This window comes from Festucalex cinctus, chromosome 8, assembly GCF_051991245.1.
Source record: "Festucalex cinctus isolate MCC-2025b chromosome 8, RoL_Fcin_1.0, whole genome shotgun sequence".
In the NCBI taxonomy this organism is placed as follows: Eukaryota; Metazoa; Chordata; class Actinopteri; order Syngnathiformes; family Syngnathidae; genus Festucalex; species Festucalex cinctus.
In genome coordinates, this window is record NC_135418.1 from 18,550,959 (window position 1) to 18,570,450 (window position 19,492).

At 34.5% G+C, this 19,492-nt stretch overlaps 1 protein-coding gene across 3 annotated transcripts in view; it reads right to left on the minus strand.

Moving 5' to 3' along the window:
- The window catches only part of LOC144023632 (6-phosphofructo-2-kinase/fructose-2,6-bisphosphatase 4-like), a 28,435-nt gene extending 11,976 nt beyond the window's left edge, over window positions 1-16,459 (minus strand). Inside the window, exons 1-10 of one of the 3 annotated variants that reach the window (XM_077529291.1) lie at window positions 15,490-15,518; window positions 12,512-12,629; window positions 11,685-11,801; window positions 11,504-11,600; window positions 10,100-10,166; window positions 9,954-10,028; window positions 9,839-9,895; window positions 9,628-9,749; window positions 7,744-7,951; window positions 7,513-7,659 (exon numbers count right to left, since the gene is read on the minus strand). In XM_077529291.1, coding sequence (XP_077385417.1) covers window positions 7,513-7,659; window positions 7,744-7,951; window positions 9,628-9,749; window positions 9,839-9,895; window positions 9,954-10,028; window positions 10,100-10,166; window positions 11,504-11,600; window positions 11,685-11,801; window positions 12,512-12,626 — 1,005 coding nt within the window. In that variant the 5' untranslated portion in view covers window positions 12,627-12,629; window positions 15,490-15,518. Of the gene's footprint in view, window positions 1-7,512; window positions 7,660-7,743; window positions 7,952-9,627; window positions 9,750-9,838; window positions 9,896-9,953; window positions 10,029-10,099; window positions 10,167-11,503; window positions 11,601-11,684; window positions 11,802-12,511; window positions 13,582-15,489; window positions 15,519-16,307 lie in introns of those variants that run through there. The other 2 variants (XM_077529293.1, XM_077529292.1) reach the window with 2 other exon arrangements.
- Window positions 16,460-19,492: the final 3,033 nt, after the last annotated feature.

Here is a 19,492-nt window from a genome sequence, read left to right on the forward strand (position 1 = left end):
ATGCCTTGCTATACATGGTCGTTAAAAAAAAAAATGCCTTACTATACATGGTCGTTTAAAAAAAAACGCCGTGCTATACATGGTCGTTTAAAAAAAAAAAAGAACGCCTTGCTATACATGGTCGTTTAAAAAAAAAAAAAAAACGGCGTGCTATACATGGTCGTTTAAAAAAAAAAGAGCCTTACTATACATGGTCGTTTAAAAAATAATAATAATAATAAAAAAAGCCTTGCTATACATGGTCGTTTAAAAAAAAAAAATGCCTTGCTATACATGGTCGTTAAAAAAAAAAATGCCTTACTATACATGTTCATTTAAAAAACAAACAAACAAAAAACGCCTTACTATACATGGTCACTTAAAAAAAAATGCCTTACTATACATGGTCATTTTAAAAAAAATGCCTTACTATACATGTTCATTAAAAACAAAAAACAAAAAAAACGCCTTACTCTACATGGTCATTAAAAAAACGAAAAACAAAAAAAGCCTTACTATACATGGTCGTTTAAAAAAACAAAAACAAAAAATGCCTTGCTATACATGGTCGTTTAAAAAAAAAAATGCCTTGCTATACATGGTCGTTTAAAAAAAAACAAAAAACGCCTTGCTATACATGGTCGTTTAAAAAAAAAAAAAGCCTTGCTATACATCGTCGTTTAAAAAAAAAAAAAAAACGCCTTGCTATACATGGTCGTTCAAAAAAAAAAAAAATGCCTTGCTATACATGGTCGTTTAAAAAAAAAAAAAAAAACGCCTTACTATACATGGTCGTTTAAAAAAAAAAAGCCTTACTATACATGGTCGTTTAAAAAAAAAAAAAAAAAAAAGCCTTGCTATACATGGTCGTTTAAAAAAAAAAAAAAAAAAAGCCTTGCTATACATGGTCGTTTCAAAAAAAAAAATGCCGTGCTATACATGGTCGTTTAAAAAAAAAATGCCTTGCTATACATGGTCGTTTAAAAAAAAACGCCGTGCTATACATGGTCGTTTAAAAAAAAAAAAAGAACGCCTTGATATACATGGTCGTTTAAAAAAAAAAAAAAAGAGCCTTACTATACATGGTCGTTTAAAAAATAATAATAATAATAAAAAAAGCCTTGCTATACATGGTCGTTTAAAAAAAAAAAATGCCTTGCTATACATGGTCGTTAAAAAAAAAATGCCTTACTATACATGTTCATTTAAAAAACAAACAAACAAAAAACGCCTTACTATACATGGTCACTTAAAAAAAAAAGCCTTACTATACATGGTCATTTAAAAAAAAATGCCTTACTATACATGTTCATTAAAAACAAAAAACAAAAAAAACGCCTTACTCTACATGGTCATTAAAAAAACGAAAAACAAAAAAAGCCTTACTATACATGGTCGTTTAAAAAAACAAAAACAAAAAATGCCTTGCTATACATGGTCGTTTAAAAAAAAAATGCCTTGCTATACATGGTCGTTTAAAAAAAAACAAAAAACGCCTTGCTATACATGGTCGTTTAAAAAAAAAAAAAAGCCTTGCTATACATCGTCGTTTAAAAAAAAAAAAAAAAAACGCCTTGCTATACATGGTCGTTCAAAAAAAAAAAAATGCCTTGCTATACATGGTCGTTTAAAAAAAAAAAAAAAAACGCCTTACTATACATGGTCGTTTAAAAAAAAAAAGCCTTACTATACATGGTCGTTTAAAAAAAAAAAAAAAAAAAGCCTTGCTATACATGGTCGTTTAAAAAAAAAAAATGCCTTGCTATACATGGTCGTTTAAAAAAAAAATGCCTTGCTATACATGGTCGTTTATAAAAAATAAAAAAATAAAAAATAAAAGCCTTGCTATACATGGTCGTTTAAAAAAAACGCCGTGCTATACATGGTCGTTGAAAAAAAAAAAAGCCTTACTATACATGGTCGTTTAAAAAAAAAAATGCCTTACTATACATGGTCGTTTAAATAAAAAAAAAACAAAAAAAAAACGCCTTGCTATACATGGTCGTTTAAAAAAAAAAAAACGTCGTGCTATACATGGTCGTTTAAAAAAAAAAGAGCCTTACTATACATGGTCGTTTAAAAAAAAATAATAATAAAAAAAGCCTTGCTATACATGGTCGTTAAAAAAAAAATGCCTTACTATACTTGTTCATTTAAAAAACAAACAAACAAAAAACGCCTTACTATACATGGTCACTTAAAAAAAATGCCTTACTATACATGGTCATTTAAAAAAAAAAAATGCCTTGCTATACATGGTCGTTTAAAAAAAAAAAACGCCTTACTATACATGGTCGTTTAAAAAAAAAAAGCCTTACTATACATGGTCGTTTAAAAAAAAAAAATGCCGTGCTATACATGGTCGTTTAAAAAAAAAAGAGCCTTACTATACATGGTCGTTTAAAAAATAATAATAAAAAAGCCTTGCTATACATGGTCGTTTAAAAAAAAAAATGCCTTGCTATACATGGTCGTTAAAAAAAAAATGCCTTACTATACATGTTCATTTAAAAAAAAAAAAAAAAAAAAACGCCTTACTATACATGGTCACTTAAAAAAAAAAGCCTTGCTATACATGGTCGTTTAAAAAAAAAACACAAAAAAAACGCCTTGCTATACATGGTCGTTCAAAAAAAAAAAATGCCTTGCTATACATGGTCGTTTAAAAAAAAAACACAAAAAAAACGCCGTGCTATACATGGTCGTTTAAAAAAAAAAAAAAAACGCCTTGCTATACATGGTCGTTCAAAAAAAAAAAACGCCTTGCTATACATGGTCGTTCAAAAAAAAAAAATGCCTTGCTATACATGGTCGTTTAAAAAAAAAAAGCCTTACTATACATGGTCGTTTAAAAAAACAAAAACAAAAAATGCCTTGCTATACATGGTCGTTTAAAAAAAAAAATGCCTTGCTATACATGGTCGTTTAAAAAAAAAAAAAAAACGCCTTGCTATACATGGTCGTTTAAAAAAAAAACAAAAAAAAACGCCTTGCTATACATGGTCGTTCAAAAAAAAAAAATGCCTTGCTATACATGGTCGTTTAAAAAAAAAAAGCCTTACTATACATGGTCGTTTAAAAAAAATAATAAAAAAAAGCCTTGCTATACATGGTTGTTAAAAAAATAAATTAAAAAAAGCCTTGCTATACATGGTCGTTTCAAAAAAAAAAATGCCGTGCTATACATGGTCGTTTAAAAAAAAAATGCCTTGCTATACATGGTCGTTTAAAAATAAAAAATAAAACGCCTTGCTATACATGGTCGTTTAAAAAAAAAATGCCTTGCTATACATGGTCGTTTAAAAATAAAAATAAAACGCCTTGCTATACATGGTCGTTTAAAAAAAAAAAAGAACGCCTTGCCATACATGGTCGTTTAAAAAAAAAAAGCCTTACTTTACATGTTCATTTAAAAAAAAAAAAAAAAAAAAACGCCTTACTATACATGGTCGTTTAAAAAAAAAAAAAACGCCTTACTATACATGGTCACTTAAAAAAAAAAATGCCTTGCTATACATGGTCGTTTAAAAAAAAAATGCCTTGCTATACATGGTCGTTTAAAAATAAAAATAAAACGCCTTGCTATACATGGTCGTTTAAAAAAAAAGAGCCTTACTATACATGGTCGTTTAAAAAATAATAATAAAAAAGCCTTGCTATACATGGTCGTTAAAAAAAAAATGCCTTACTATACATGTTCATTTAAAAAACAAACAAACAAAAAACGCCTTACTATACATGGTCACTTAAAAAAAATGCCTTACTATACATGGTCATTTTTTTTAAAAATGCCTTACTATACATGTTCATTAAAAACAAAAAACAAAAAAAACGCCTTACTCGACATGGTCATTAAAAAAACAAAAAACAAAAAAAGCCTTACTATACATGGTCGTTTAAAAAATAATAATAAAAAAGCCTTGCTATACATGGTCGTTAAAAAAAAAATGCCTTACTATACATGTTCATTTAAAAAACAAACAAACAAAAAACGCCTTACTATACATGGTCACTTAAAAAAAATGCCTTACTATACATGGTCATTTTTTTTAAAAATGCCTTACTATACATGTTCATTAAAAACAAAAAACAAAAAAAACGCCTTACTCGACATGGTCATTAAAAAAACAAAAAACAAAAAAAGCCTTACTATACATGGTCGTTTATAAAAAAAAATAAATAAATAAAAAAAAACGCCTTGCTATACATGGTCGTTTAAAAAAAAAAAAAAGCCTTGCTATACATGGTCGTTCAAAAAAAAAAATGCCTTGCTATACATGGTCGTTTAAAAAAAAAACACAAAAAAAACGCCGTGCTATACATGGTCGTTTAAAAAAAACAAAAAAAACGCCTTGCTATACATGGTCGTTCAAAAAAAAAAAACGCCTTGCTATACATGGTCGTTCAAAAAAAAAAAATGCCTTGCTATACATGGTCGTTTAAAAAAAAAAAGCCTTACTATACATGGTCGTTTAAAAAAAAACCACAAAAAAAACGCCGTGCTATACATGGTCGTTTAAAAAAAAAATGCCTTGCTATACATGGTCGTTTAAAAATAAAAAAAAAAACGCCTTACTATACATGGTCGTTTAAAAAAAAAAAGCCTTACTATACATGGTCGTTTAAAAAACAAACAAAAAAAAAACGCCGTGCTATACATGGTCGTTCAAAAAAAAAAATGCCTTGCTATACATGGTCGTTTAAAAAAAAAAAAACGCCGTGCTATACATGGTCGTTTCAAAAAAACAAAAAAAAAACGCCGTGCTATACATGGTCATTTCAAAAAAAAAAAAAATGCCTTGCTATACATGGTCGTTTAAAAAAAAACAAAAAAAACGCCTTGCTATACATGGTCGTTTAAAAAAAAAAAAGCCTTGCTATACATGGTCGTTTAAAAATAAAAAAAAAACGCCTTGCTATACATGGTCGTTTAAAAAAAAAAAAAGAACGCCTTGCTATACATGGTCGTTTAAAAAAAAACAAAAACGCCGTGCTATACATGGTCGTTTTAAAAAAAAAAAAAAGCCTTACTATACATGTTCATTTAAAAAACAAACAAAACAAAAACAAAAAAAAAACGCCTTACTATACATGGTCGTTAAAAAATAAAAAATAAAAACGCCTTACTATACATGGTCGTTTAAAAAAAAAAAACGCCTTACTATACATGGTCACTTAAAAAAAAAAAAATGCCTTGCTATACATGGTTGTTTAAAAAAAAAAAAAAAAAAAAAAAACGCCTTGCTATACATGGTCATTTAAAAAAGAAAATAAATAAATAAAAAATAAAACCTTACTATACATGGTCGTTTAAAAAAACAACAACAAAAAATGTCTTACTATACATGGTCGTTAAAAAAAATAATAATAATAAAAACGACTTACATGGTCGTTTAAAAAAAAAAAAAAACGGCTTACTATACATGGTAACTTAAAAAAAAAAATGCCTTGCTATACATGGTCGTTTAAAAAAAAAAAAAAAAAAAAAACGCCTTGCTATACATGGTCATTTAAAAAAGAAAATAAATAAATAAAAAATAAAACCTTACTATACATGGTCGTTTAAAAAAACAACAACAAAAAACGTCTTACTATACATGGTCGTTAAAAAAAATAATAATAATAAAAACGACTTACATGGTCGTTTAAAAAAAAAAAAAAAAACGGCTTACTATACATGGTAACTTAAAAAAAAAAATGCCTTGCTATACATGGTCGTTAAAAAAAAACAAAAAAAACGCCTTGCTATACATGGTCGTTTAAAAAAAAAAAAATGCCTTGATATACATGGTCGTTTTTAAAAAAACAAAACAAAACACCTTACTATACATGGTTGTTGACGTAGTCAGACATGGTCATCTTTTTAAAACTGTCATACTATACCCATGGTTGTTTAAAAAAAATCAAACAAAAAAAAAACCCTTACTATACATGAATTGTCGTTTTAAAAAAAATGCCTTACTATACATGGTCGTTTAAATAAAAAAAATAATAAATAAAAAAACGCCTTACTATACATGGCCATTTAAAAAAAAAAAAAAAAAGAAAAAACACCTGACAAGACATCATTTAAAAAGATAAATAAATAAAAATGCCTTACTATACCTGGTCATTAAAGAATAAAAAAAACAAAACAAAAAAAAACGCCTTACTATACATGGTCATTTAAAAAAAAACAAAAAAAAAACGCTTTACCCATGGTCAAAAAAAAAATACAAAAATAAAAATAAAAAAAAACACCTTACTATATATACATGGTCATTTAAAAAAAAAAAAACGCCTTGCTATACATTGTCGTTTAAAAAAAAAAAATGCCTTACTATACATGGTCGATAAAAAAAAAAAGCCTTACTATACATGGTTGTTAAAAAAAATAATAATAATAAAAAAAAACGCATTACTATACATGGTCGTTTAAAAATAAAAATAAAAAAATGCCTTACTATTACATGGTCGATAAAAAAAAAAATAATAATAATAATAAATAAATAAATAAAACGCCTTACTATACATGGTCACTTAAAAAAAAAAAAAAGCCTTAATATACATGGTCATTTAAAAAATAAAAAATAAAAAATAAAATAAAACCTTACTATACATGGTCATTTAAAAAAATAAATAAATAAATAAATAATAAAACCTTACTATACATGGTCGTTTAAAAAAACAACAACAAAAAAAACGTCTTACTATACCATCCATTTTCTTGACCGCTTATTCCTCACAAGGGTCGCGGGGGCTGCTGGCGCCTATCTCAGCTGGCTCTGGGCAGTAGGCGGGGGACACCCTGGACTGGTTGCCAGCCAATCGCAAGGCACACTGAGACGAACAACCATCCACGCACACAAGCACACCTAGGGACAATTCGGAGCACCCAATTAACCTGCCATGCATGTCTTTGGAATGTGGGAGGAGACCGGAGTACCCGGAGAAGACCCACGCGGGCACGGGGAGAACATGCAAACTCTACCCAGGAAGGTCCGAGCCTGGACTCGAACCGGAGACCTCAGAACTGGGAAGCGGACGTGCTAACCAGTCGTCTTACTATACATGGTCACTTAAAAAAAAAAGAAAAAAAAGCCTTACTATACATGGTCATTTAAAATAATAGTAATAAAAATAATAAAATAAAACCTTACTATACATGGTCATTAAAAAACAACAAAAAAAAACAACACTTTACTATACATGGTCGTTAAAAAAAACAAAAAAACGCCTTACTATACATGGTTGTTTAAAAACAAAACAAACAAAAAAACGCTTCACTATACATGGTCGTTTAAAAAAAAAATTTAAAATATCGCCTTACTATACATGGTCGTTAAAAAAAAAATAACAAAAAAAAACGCCTGACTATACATGGTCGCCCCTGCTGGCTCAGGGGCCCAAGCAATTGCTGGCTTTGCCTCATGGCAAACTACGCCTCTGGGTATGGGGGTGGTCAGAGAATGCCACCCCTGGCCACCACGTAGCTCCATCACTGGAGTTTAGGTGCTTCAAAATGTTTGGGCGAGCGCAGCATATCCCACTCACGGCGTCGATCTCGTTGAGAGATTTCCACTGTTCGTACGGCACGCCCAGACACTCGGCCGTCTGGATGGTCCTCTTCATCTGGCTGGTCCACACCTTCAGATCCTTGATGCTCTGCTCCTGGATGTACTTCCGCAGAGATTTGGCATACTAGCAAACAAACAAAAAAAAAAAAAAAGACTTGCAGTAAGAACTGCAGAGTCCAGTTCAGACATGTGACTTTTTTTGGAGCACCTCTTTCCCCCGCGACGACAACGCAGAGTCGCCCCCGATGCGTCCCTTGATGTTGAGGTCGCTCTCGCCATGCCGACTCAGGTAGATGGAGCGCGGCGTGATGTGGATGTTCATCAGGTAGTACACGATGCGGCTCTGGATGTGGTCCTGCACGCGGTTCACCAAGTAGCGCCGGCCCACGTCCATGATCTTGATGTAGGGCATGTCCCTGAAAGAACAGTTGGTACACGGCGCTCTTTGGATGGCTGTTTGGAAGAAAATGTGCACATTGATTGATTGATTTATTGCTTCAAAATCTTGAAATTGTATTTATTTTTAATTAATTTGTCTTTTTTTTAAATACATTTTTAATTTAGATTTAAATGGGGAGTATTTCGTGGAAAACACTATATATTGCTGTAAATTTAAGAATATAATGATCATAATAATAATAATAATAATAATAATAATAATAATAATATATAAAAATTCAATGCACTTATAATGGCCTTTAATTATACGCGGATTTTTGCTACCCTTATCAGGGTCATAATAATTTTGGATTTTTCATTGTGGTTGGTTTTCACTACATCTTGACGTTTGTTTGTTTTTTTTTAAATTTGGTTAGTTTTAATTAGTTAGAGCAGGTTTGTTAGTTTTTAACTCATTCAATCCCCCAAAAAAATGTTGTTGTTTTTTAATGCAAGAGCATACAGAAGGCTTTGATGCACCTTCTGAAATGAAGAGGTGGCTTAAAGCAATGATAAGTTATTGCGGCCGGCAGGTGGCAGCAGAGTATAAGAGATCAGCCAGGGCCATGTTTTCGTCACTGTTTTTACCAGGAATGTGAATATGGACGAAAACTTACCTATATTCTAATGCTAATTGCTGCAAAACGGAAACAGATACAAATACACTTCTAATCTTTCTTTAGGTGTGTTCCATGTTTTTATAGCAATAGAACAGAATATTCGGTGGGCTTTGCAGGATCAATCAAAATCCAACAAAACAGCCGGAAGCAAAGGGGCTTGCTTCGGTGAAAATGGCTGGGAGTGAATGAGTTAATTATTTTTTTACTTTTTTTTGTAATTCTTCATTTAAATTTATTTTTTATTGGTTTAATTAGGGATGGGCTAGTACCTATACCAGGCATCGTATTGGTACTCACAATGGCGGTCTCTTGTGGCTGATCAGGAACTACAACTAAGAAATTAGAATAGAAAATTGGCATTCATTTAAATTTGAACGAAAATGGTTACATTTGGGTATATACATCTTTCTTTAAAATTATTTGTCATTGTGTTTTTTGGGCAAAAATTATGTATCAAAAGCACTGGTGGTATAGTTATCAGTGACTACACACGAGTTGAGTACTCGTACAAGTATTGGTTTGGGGGAAAAAAGTATTATTGATAATCCCAAGTTTTAGTATTAGTTTTTTTTTTTTTGTTTTTCAAATATATGGAGCAATTTGTCCAGTGTAAAATAAGAAAAAAAAGTTCACAAAGTATTATGTAATAATTAATAAAGTAAACTACAATTCTCAAACAACTGACTTTTCTTCATCTGATCGGCCGTACAGCAATAATGAAATAAATATGTTTAAAATAAACTCTGAAAGTGTATGAAAACAATTGAAAGATGAAAATAAAAAGGCCATTTTCACTGTAATTATAGTTATATAATGTGACGTGTGTTATTTAACAAAAATAAAATAAATATTTAAAAACTAATAACTTATTTTCTTTTGTATATGAAATATTTTTCCAATTTTATTTTGTTATTCATTAGTTTTGGTTAACTGTAATAACATTGCTCTTTAAAAAAAATAAAAATAAATAAAAAATAACACCTTGGTCTCTAACTAGCTCATTAGATTGTGTAAATGTTGTTGTGCCACCTCACCTGTCCAAAACCTCGTCCAGAGGCTGATATGACGACTCGTAACACTTGATCCTCTTCATAAAGTCTTCAATGGCCTCTTGAGTGCCGCAGTGGATGTAGTCCGGATTGCCGAGCTTCACTTGCTAGTGTGATGTCAAACACACACGCTCACTTGAAGATGTTGCGTTTGTTTGAATGCGAACGGCGACGTCGTCATGACAACAGAACTCACCACGATATTTTGCGTGATGACATCCGGGTCTTCGCACACGGACTCCACAAAGAACACCTGAATGCACCGCAACTGCGTCAGCGAGCTGGTCGCACAACCGCTCTGCCGCACTTACCTTGAAACCATTTTGCTCGGCAAACTTGACGATGGCCCCTCGTCGTTCTCTCGTCGTGTTGGTGGCGTCGAATACCTGACGTCGTAGCAGAAACGTCAACTGGTGATCATTATTTTTGCTGGTTTTGAATGAAGGAGAAGACTCACGGCCACTTGGCCTCCTTCAACGCTGAGGTACTGCCGGACGTCGTTGAGAGCCGCCATTGCGCAGTGACTGCGGGGACACGCACGTCAACACACATGCAAGTCACTAAATGACAACATCGTGGAAAATGTTGACTTGTAACAGTTCACGTAAAACAAAATAAAGAAATATACACTCTTAAAAACTGTTAAAATAATACAAATTGGGTCAAAAACGGGGACCTAGCCAACTTTTTGGAGTTATTCAATCAAACCAAAAAGTTGTGTCAAATAAATAACTACAACAATTGGGTTGCTTTGTGGTTTATTACTTTAATTTGACCTTATCTTTAGCTCAAAAAGTTGTGATAATTTTTGACTCAATTCAATTTGGTAATTGCGTTAACTCCAACAATTGGATGAAATTAATAAGCCAAAAACAGTCCCCCAAAAATTAGCTTTCTTTGTTGGTCATGAATTTAATTTGACACAAAAAGTTAGGTTGGCTCATTTTTTACCCAATTCAATTTGGTTATTTAACTATTTAACTCATTTGCTCCCAATAACGTATAAATGTGGGGGGTTTTTGTTTGTTTTTTATGTTTTAAGTGTCCCAAAGACGTATTTATACGTTTTTGTTTTTTTTTATGCTAGAGCATACAGAAGACTTTGATGCAGCCTCTCAACTGCAAAGAATTGTTGCAGAAATGGTAGTTATTACACAAATGGCCAGCAGGTGGCAGCAGAGCAAAGGATATCAACCAGGGCCATGTTGAAAAAAAGCTCAGTTACTCACAATTCTAAATAGATTTGTGAAAATTGATAAAACTTAGCTATATTCTAATGCTAATTGATACTTGTTTTTTCTCCTGATGAAAGAAGACACTTTAATCTTTCTTTTGATAGGTTCCATGTTTTTATAGCAATAGAACACAATATTGTGTGCCTTGCAAAATCAGTCAAAATCCAGCAAAACAGCCAGGAGCAAACGGGATTGCTTCTGTGAAAATGGCTGGGAGAGAATTTAATTAATCCAAAAAGTTGGGTCAAATGAACAACACCCCCCCCCCAAAAAAAAAAGCAACCCCAAAAATGGGTTGCTTTTTGGTTTATTAACTTAATTTGACCCAATTTATAAACAAAGCAGCCCAATTATTGGGGTTGTTTTGTGTTAAACAACTCAAAACGTTGGGTTGACATTTTTTTTTTTACCAACTGTTTTTAGAATGTGATGATTCATTACACACACAGTTACAATTTTTATGATTTTTTTATTAATTTTTTTATTTTTATGGTCAACTTATTTCTGGCAGAAACCCCAAATGAGCTTACACTTAGCGCCACCTGTTGCTCTGGCATGCAAATGCATTACTTTTTGCATTTTATTTGAAACTAAACTGACATAATTTGCTCTATGTGCTAACTCACCGTCTGATTTGTAATCCCTCTTCATTATCTGGACTGAAAAACTCAAAGGATTTGTAGATCTTCACACACTCCCGACGGTACTGGCCCACATTGAACTCTGTTACACATTTGAAAAAACAACTTTCATGCTATACAGATGCTGTGGTTCACTCGCCATTTAGCTAAATAAAGTTGCAGGTACCTTTGGTTGGCACTCCGATCCAGTTTAGGTAACGTGTCAGCTTCTTGGAGATGTAGGTCTTCCCTCGCGCCGGGAGGCCCACTGTCACGATGAGGGTGGGGCAGTTGGTCATGCATACTGTCCCAAAACAAAACGAAAAAAAAAAATCTTTTCTGAACACTTGTCAACATCAACGTGAAAGTAATACAGGAAATGAGGGTCCTCCTGACAAGACAAAGACGTGAAATGTGGATAATCACAAAAGAGATGATGTAGCATGTCTCAACATATGGAGTCTGCTACTTTCTTTTTACCCATTAGCAATAATAATAATAATAATAATAATAATAATAATAATAATAATAATAATAATAATAATAAGCCTCTCTTGTCTTCCATAATTATAAACTCTGTGGATTAGCGTACACATCATACATGCAAATTCCAAATTGCTAATTGTTAGCCTAATTGAATTGCTGGTGTTTCTGCAGAAGTTCCAGGAGGAAAAGAGCAGCCAGCAAGTTGAGAGTGGACTCGTTCCAATGACTGATGCAGCAGCAGTGAAAGCTGCAGCTGAAACGGCAGCACATCACGCAGGGCTTGACTCAGCAAAAACAAAGGGGACCTGCGACAGAGCCATCCAGAGGGGAGAGGAGTTGGCCTGAGTGCGTTTGAAAACAACCCACTGGTGTTGTGGACACATTCAATTAAGTCCCGTTACTTAAGGCCGAAGCACGTGACCGTCTGGAGCGAAAATAGTGCCAAAAGCAAAGGGTAAATATTGATATAAAACACATACATGATACAACTTTAGACGACTTAGGAGCCGTCCTTTTGCTGCATCTTACCACGTCTCTGCGCAATGTGGCCACTCATGCCCGGCAACCAGATCTTCCTCAGCGGGTTCTGCGTGAGCTCCCGCGAGCAGGCGTCAACCAGATACTCCTCGTTGTCTAACATCATTCACTGCGATGATGATAATGATGATGAAACTGCTGGTCCTGCTGATGACCAAAAGTAACTAACTAAAAGCTCGGGCTCGGTTCTCCGCGCATTGAGGCTGCGGGGGGAGGATGTCTCATATCAGCTGAGGAACAGCAGGTTGTCGCTACCGTAATAACTCGGAGAGTGCGCGCAACAATAAACGAGGGGCAAAAAAACAAAAACTTAAATGTGTCAGTACAAACATCTGAAGGGTGATATTTTAACATCGTATTAAAACCACAATAGAATAAGATAAAAATACACGAAGAGTTTCGGCTTCGAGGCGTACAGCTTTTGTTACCGTAAAGCCACGGTTTGCGAAGAGTGACGCAACTAGAAAAACAGTCGTTTCATAGAAAAACAGCGTTTGCGTGCGGAGCACGTGTACAGCGAGTGCAAGCGGCGATCTTGGCCAATCAGAGAACCACCGGAAGCCCGGCAGCCAATGAGCGCGACGCAACAACACAACAACCAGCTCGTGCCTGGCAGCTGGTAGCCCTCAGATAAAAACAAACACAACCTTAATATTTTACTCACGATTTCTCATAAACTTAAAAAAAAAATAGTCGCCCAGTTAAAGATATTACACATTAAAATACTTACTTTTTTTGTGACTATCAATGCCGAAATCATTTTCATAATTAATTTTAAGTGTAGGTTTTGTGACTAAAATGTGCAATTTACTATTACAGTATTACTGACTCATTTAAATGTGTCCATGATGCAACTTAGTGTCCTTTCATGTGACACTTAGATGTAGTGACACAAAAACGTCACCAGATAGCGCTGTTTGACCACTTTCACATTCTGCATTCGTTTGGAAGACAAATATGCGGCTGTTTATATGGCCCCTCCAAAAAATTGCCACGGACGGACACTTATTCATTATAATTAAATATGTAACGCTAATATTTTAAAACAAGAGCTGATTTAATTGTGACTAGAGTCGAACGAGATTTACATGCCTGAATTTTCCCCGGCATTATTGTAGACGAAATATAAGACTGTAGCATGAATTGTGCAGCGTTACAGCGCCACTTCAGGTCTGACGTGTAAACTACAGCATTTCAGCGTCTGTGTGGACACATAGCTACTATTTTTTTTTTAAAGAATAATAAATTAATATTAATATTAATATTAATATTAATATTAATATTAATATTAATGTTAATGTTAATGTTAATGTTAATATTAATATTAATATTAATATTAATATTAATATTAATAATTCCGTGTTTACAGAAACCTTTTTAAAAACTAATAAGTAAAACATCGGCTCTGTGTGAGGGTGTACCCCACCTCTAGCCCAAAAGTCAGCTGGTCTAATCTAGAAAAATGGATGAATGGGCAATCAATTATGCACAAAATGTTACAAAATGTTGATGCAGGAAGCATGACGACTCACTCCAGTGTTAGAAATATCATCACATTATTACACGTAGCAGCAATGAGATTTGGATGGGGGGAGGGGGTGTGAACAGAATGGATTGACATCATCTTCTCGACTATGATGCACGGACAAAAAAGGCTCTGGTTTATGTTTCATTACTACACGAACAAGATGCAGCGGAATCCCTACCCTGGCATTTAATTGTGCCCAATATAACAAATGGCTCACATCTCCAGATGTAAACTGCGATGACAACAACACAGTGCACGCATGCGCATGCGCCGCCACAGTTCTGCCTGGAGCCTGTAACGAGCTTTGGAGCGAGAGGGTGAACTTTCCCCCAGATTCTGCCTCAGACTCCTCCGGGGAGGGAGGGAGCGAGCGAGAGGGATGATTTTATGGCATTATAGGCCTTCAGAGAAGCTAGCCATACTGCACACACAACAAAGTCATATTATATTTGAGTATAAAGATGGAAATCTGAGTTGTGCGATAGATGCTCGATGCACACGCAATCCACAGTTGGAATGTCATATGTTAGCATGACCAGCAGCAAGCCATTTGGACTAGATTAAGATCAACAGAGCACGGTGCCATGATGCCACCTTGCATGACGTCAGCTTGCCAGTACATATGTCCAACACATACAACAGCATCACATCTTTATGAGGGTTTGACACAAGGCGCAGATCCCTGCTTCATTCTGACATGACCGCCGAGTTGCATGCACTTTCCAGAACTCCCTCTAGGCATTATGAATTACATAATACAGTCACAGACCGTTTGTATTATCACTGAGTCATTGGCTTATATAGGTCGCGGTAAAAGGCACACACAATGTTTACAGTACACTCACTGTTCAATTTAAACACAGCTTCAAAAATGAAATGAAGAGGAACGAGGCTTTTTTTTTTCATCTATTACGTGCACCGGCATGAGGAGATCAAGATTCCAACTCATGACCCCTCAACCTCTGTACATTGCTTGAAATCCAACCCCTCACCTGTCCGAAACTTGATGCTGAATTCTAACTTGAACTTGAAACACTAAACCTAATTCCTGCCACTATAAACCCAACTCCATACTTCAAATTTTACTCGTTTACTAGTCAAAGCAGTGTCAGAGTAGTTAAGTACTCTGCTGTTAAATTACAAAACATATCAAAAAGAATGTCGCACAGTCGGGTGCAGACTGAAATAATACATGCTTGGAAAATAAAAATAAAAATAATAATCGCATAGTGTAAAATGTAAAGTTAGGTACTCTGCTGTCAAATAAATCACATCCGAATGGCATAATTAAAAAAAATAAAATTACTTGAGTAAAATCTACAACCTAAACATGCAAGATACATCAGAAAGGTTTCATGACTTGTGTCATGTCACAAAAGTTATATTTCAAATCCAAGTTTTCCCCTAATCTAATGCACGTTCGTAGCCTTCTTTGACACACCTTCAAGCTCTCCTATAAGATACTTCCGGCACAGCTGCATTGTCACTGCCATATTGATGTCATCTTCCAACTTGACGACCTGCTTTAGCTTAGGAAAAGGGGCGGAAATACATGTAGACAGATCGGGTGAGTTTAGTGGTTTAGTGGTTCGGTTCTTCTCAGCCAGGAACTGTCAGATGCTCGGAATGAAGCTGCCATGAGTTTTGCTGCGTCAACTCTCACCTTTTCTCATAATGAATAAAACAGCCATAGGATCTTTTTTTGCCCACATTGAAAGCAAAAAAATATATATCATAGGGTTTGAAATATCTTTTTGGACACCCGCCACATAACTTTTCTGACTCACCTCATGTGCAAATTGCAATTAAAAATATTTTTTCTTAACAAAATTAAATGGAATATAATGCTACTATATGAAAAGTAGACCGATTTTACAAAACGACAACAAAAGCATATGAGGAAACACTTAAAAGCGTTTACGCAGCTTCTCCACAACACCAGCTTACTTCCTTCCTTGCTAGCGAACTCGGTCCAAAAAAAAGAGAAAAAAAACACGCAATGGGCGACATTTGACAATAAAATAACAAGTGTGCATTAAACAAATGTCATCATAAAAAAAATGTTAATTTAGTGTAAGTGGGTGCTTTCCGCAGCTTTCCTCTCATCGGCATCCGGAAGCGAGCCTACGTGACAGACGCTTGTTTACTTCAGCCCGCTGTTAGCCAAAGTAGCACAGCTGTCGCTCCTAAAGCGACACTTTCAATAAAGGAACTCTTGCAAAGGTAGAGCGACAAAAAAAAATAAAAAATCCGGCTTACCTGCCCTGACCCGCGTGTTCCTCGGGCGGCAGGAGCCCCTCATAGTCCGGGTTAGCACTGCACTAGTTCCACGCGCGGAGATGGAGAGAGGAGAGAGAAGAGGACGTCCACACTGGAGAGCCCAGCGGAGTCGCTCGTTCCGCCAGCAATGAATGAAGGGCGCGCGCGCACCCTCCCGGGCACGCCTACTCACGTAAAGCAGCGCACGCGCACGTTCATTTGTTTTTGTTTTGGTCGTCCACTTCCACTGGCCCTGTCGAGTGATGATGACATCTTGAAACGACGCTTGGGCCACATATAATTTAAAAATAAATAAATAAATAAAATTAACCTCTAAAACAGTTCTAGATTTATATGTCAAATTATTAATTTCAACAATAACCTAGTTCTCATTTAACGAATTTATTTACTATCATAACTTATCCCCATTTAAAAAAAAAAAAACGTTATTCATAATAATTCAATAGAATAACACGAATCATTTACTAAAATGAATAAATAATACCAAAAGTAAATGTTAGGAGTCATTTTAAGAATTAAATTCTTTATTCTTATGTATTTATTATATATTCTTTATAATTAATGTACTTACAATTAATTCGGCAGTTATCTAAGCAAAATTATAAATGTACAGTATTCATAAAATTGGCTATTGTAATACTACTACTACTACTACTACTACTACTACTACTACTACTACTAATAATAATAATAATAATAATAATAATAATAATAATAACAATAATAATAACGTTTTATCCTGTATATAATTAAATTATGACTAATTTGAAAATTATTTAATCAAATACTTATTTTACGGCATACAGTATTAACATATATCATTTATATATTATACAACTAATTATGATTAATTTAATCAATTTATTCAATTAAAACATAGTTTATTTTATTTAATAAAATCATGCACTAATTTTACAAATCATATTATATATTATTAATAATAATCAATTCACAACAATTAAATCAAACATTGTAAATTTTAATCAATTATAACAATTTGATCTATTATTTAATAAAATGCATAAAACGTTAGAGTGGGCTATATGGGAGCTGCTTGATGTGGAGTTTTATTAAGATCTCCAACAAGGTTGGACATAATAATCGCCTTTATTACAGTATTGTGAATCTTTTGGCGCAAGCAACTGTCGTCATGGCAACAATTTACTATTATTATAGACCTGTCCAAGAAATTTAGGAAGTCAACCAGAAAACACATGTATAGAGACATTGTCAGGATGTGTTTGACGACTGAGGAAAAAGAAATGCCACTGCCCCAATCAGCTATGGTGACCAACAACTTGGACGGTGGACCTCTGTGATGCTTCCATTAAAGTGGACGTCAACAGATTTCAAGTCATTTTAACAAACACATTCTTGACACCACTGTTGCCACGTAGGAAAGTGCAGCTATTTGACTGGCCTGCCTGCATTCCAAACGTGTTTTGTTTTCAATTAGTACTGTATGGCACCAAATATGTGCACTACCGGTACTGAAAAACAAACATGGTAAATGCTATACTTGTATTTTGCTTCTATTTATTAGGATGTGAAGAAAAGTGTCCAATTCCTCACATGCAAAACCACACTTAGCATGCTCTTAAACGTGCATCTCGGCAAACCAAAACACCTTTAGGTACTGAACTCCTCCACATGGACTTGATCGGTTGATGGGTGGAATATAATATAATAAAACTCAAATCAAATGGCTCTACTATGTTGCTGTTAATAAATAGCCTAATAGCGATTGGATTGTTGTAATCCACATGAACTTATCACTGGATGTCTATTCCACAGTGCGGCTTTAAACTTGAGCCTCTTTTGCAAGCAAACAAGCTAAAATTCCTTTAGCTCGGCCTCACTGCAGCCAGAACAGTTAAACCCTAAGTCAGCTGCACAACTGACGAGACATAACACTCAGCGAGCTATGCAAAAGTCCATTTGCGTTTTGCAGGAAAGGGGAGGAAGAATTTGTAAACCTGGACCGGTCCAACAGTAACATGAAGCACGGCGGATTAGTTCTGCAAGTTGTGCGCAGTTTATGTGCGAATGGAAAAGTACAGACACACCCTCCACCATGAGAAACTATTGTTATTAAAAGGTCAAGGAAGACTGCACGCAATTGTGATATGAAAAGAATGATTCTTGCAAATGATGTGTTGTGACGGTGTGTCAAAAGTGGATACCTCAATAAGATTTTTTTTTTTCAAAGTAATTGCGAAACATATCGCAAACATCACATGACCCAGAAACACAGAAAATGCAAAGTAACAGGGATTAGGTGTGCATTAAAGCCCAGCTCATCTTGTGTTCTATAAAATAAAAATAGAGCCTGGACTGTCGACATTAGTGCACAAAATTGAATAAAAATGCATCATGACATCTGACAAAGACTTGTGAAGTTACATTAGTGATGCTTTCCGCCACATGCTCAATGTCCTCCAGGCTGGATTATGGCAGAATCTTAATTCAAGTTAATCGTTGATGTCATCATACACATTTTAAGAGCTTCAAATGAATAACCTTGAACATTTCCTGTCAAAAATATTGTTTCATATGACCTCACTAGTCTCAACATGGCATTCTGATTAATATTACATTTGTGGAATAGGAGTTTTTTTTTTTTTTTATCCATCTCAGGGGGCGGCCATTTTGCCACTTGCTGGCGACTAAAGATGACATCACAGTTGCTCAGGGCTCGGGCAACGACCAATCACAGCTCATTGGTTTTCTGAAGCTGAGCTGTGATTGGTTGTTACCTGAGACCTGAGCAACTGTGATGTCATTTTCACTTGACAGCAAGTGACAAAATGGCCGCCTTCTGATATTGAAAAAAAAAAAAAACTGCTGTATTTTGCTGCTTAAGTCATATTCCGCCAACGCAATATTGACCTGAATACCGTATAGTGGGGCTGCATAGAACATATTTTATCCATCCATCCATCCATCCATTTTCTTAACCGCTTATTCCTCACAAGGGTCACGGGGGGTGCTGGCGCCTATCTCAGCTGGCTATGGGCAGCAGGCGGGGAACGCCCTGGACTAGTTGCCAGCCAAGGCACATATTTTAGCAATAATTAAAAAAAAAATTTTTTATTAATAATAAATGCACAATCTAACTCTTTTAAGTTTCAATTTTACAACAGATTTTCACTACATAAACTGAA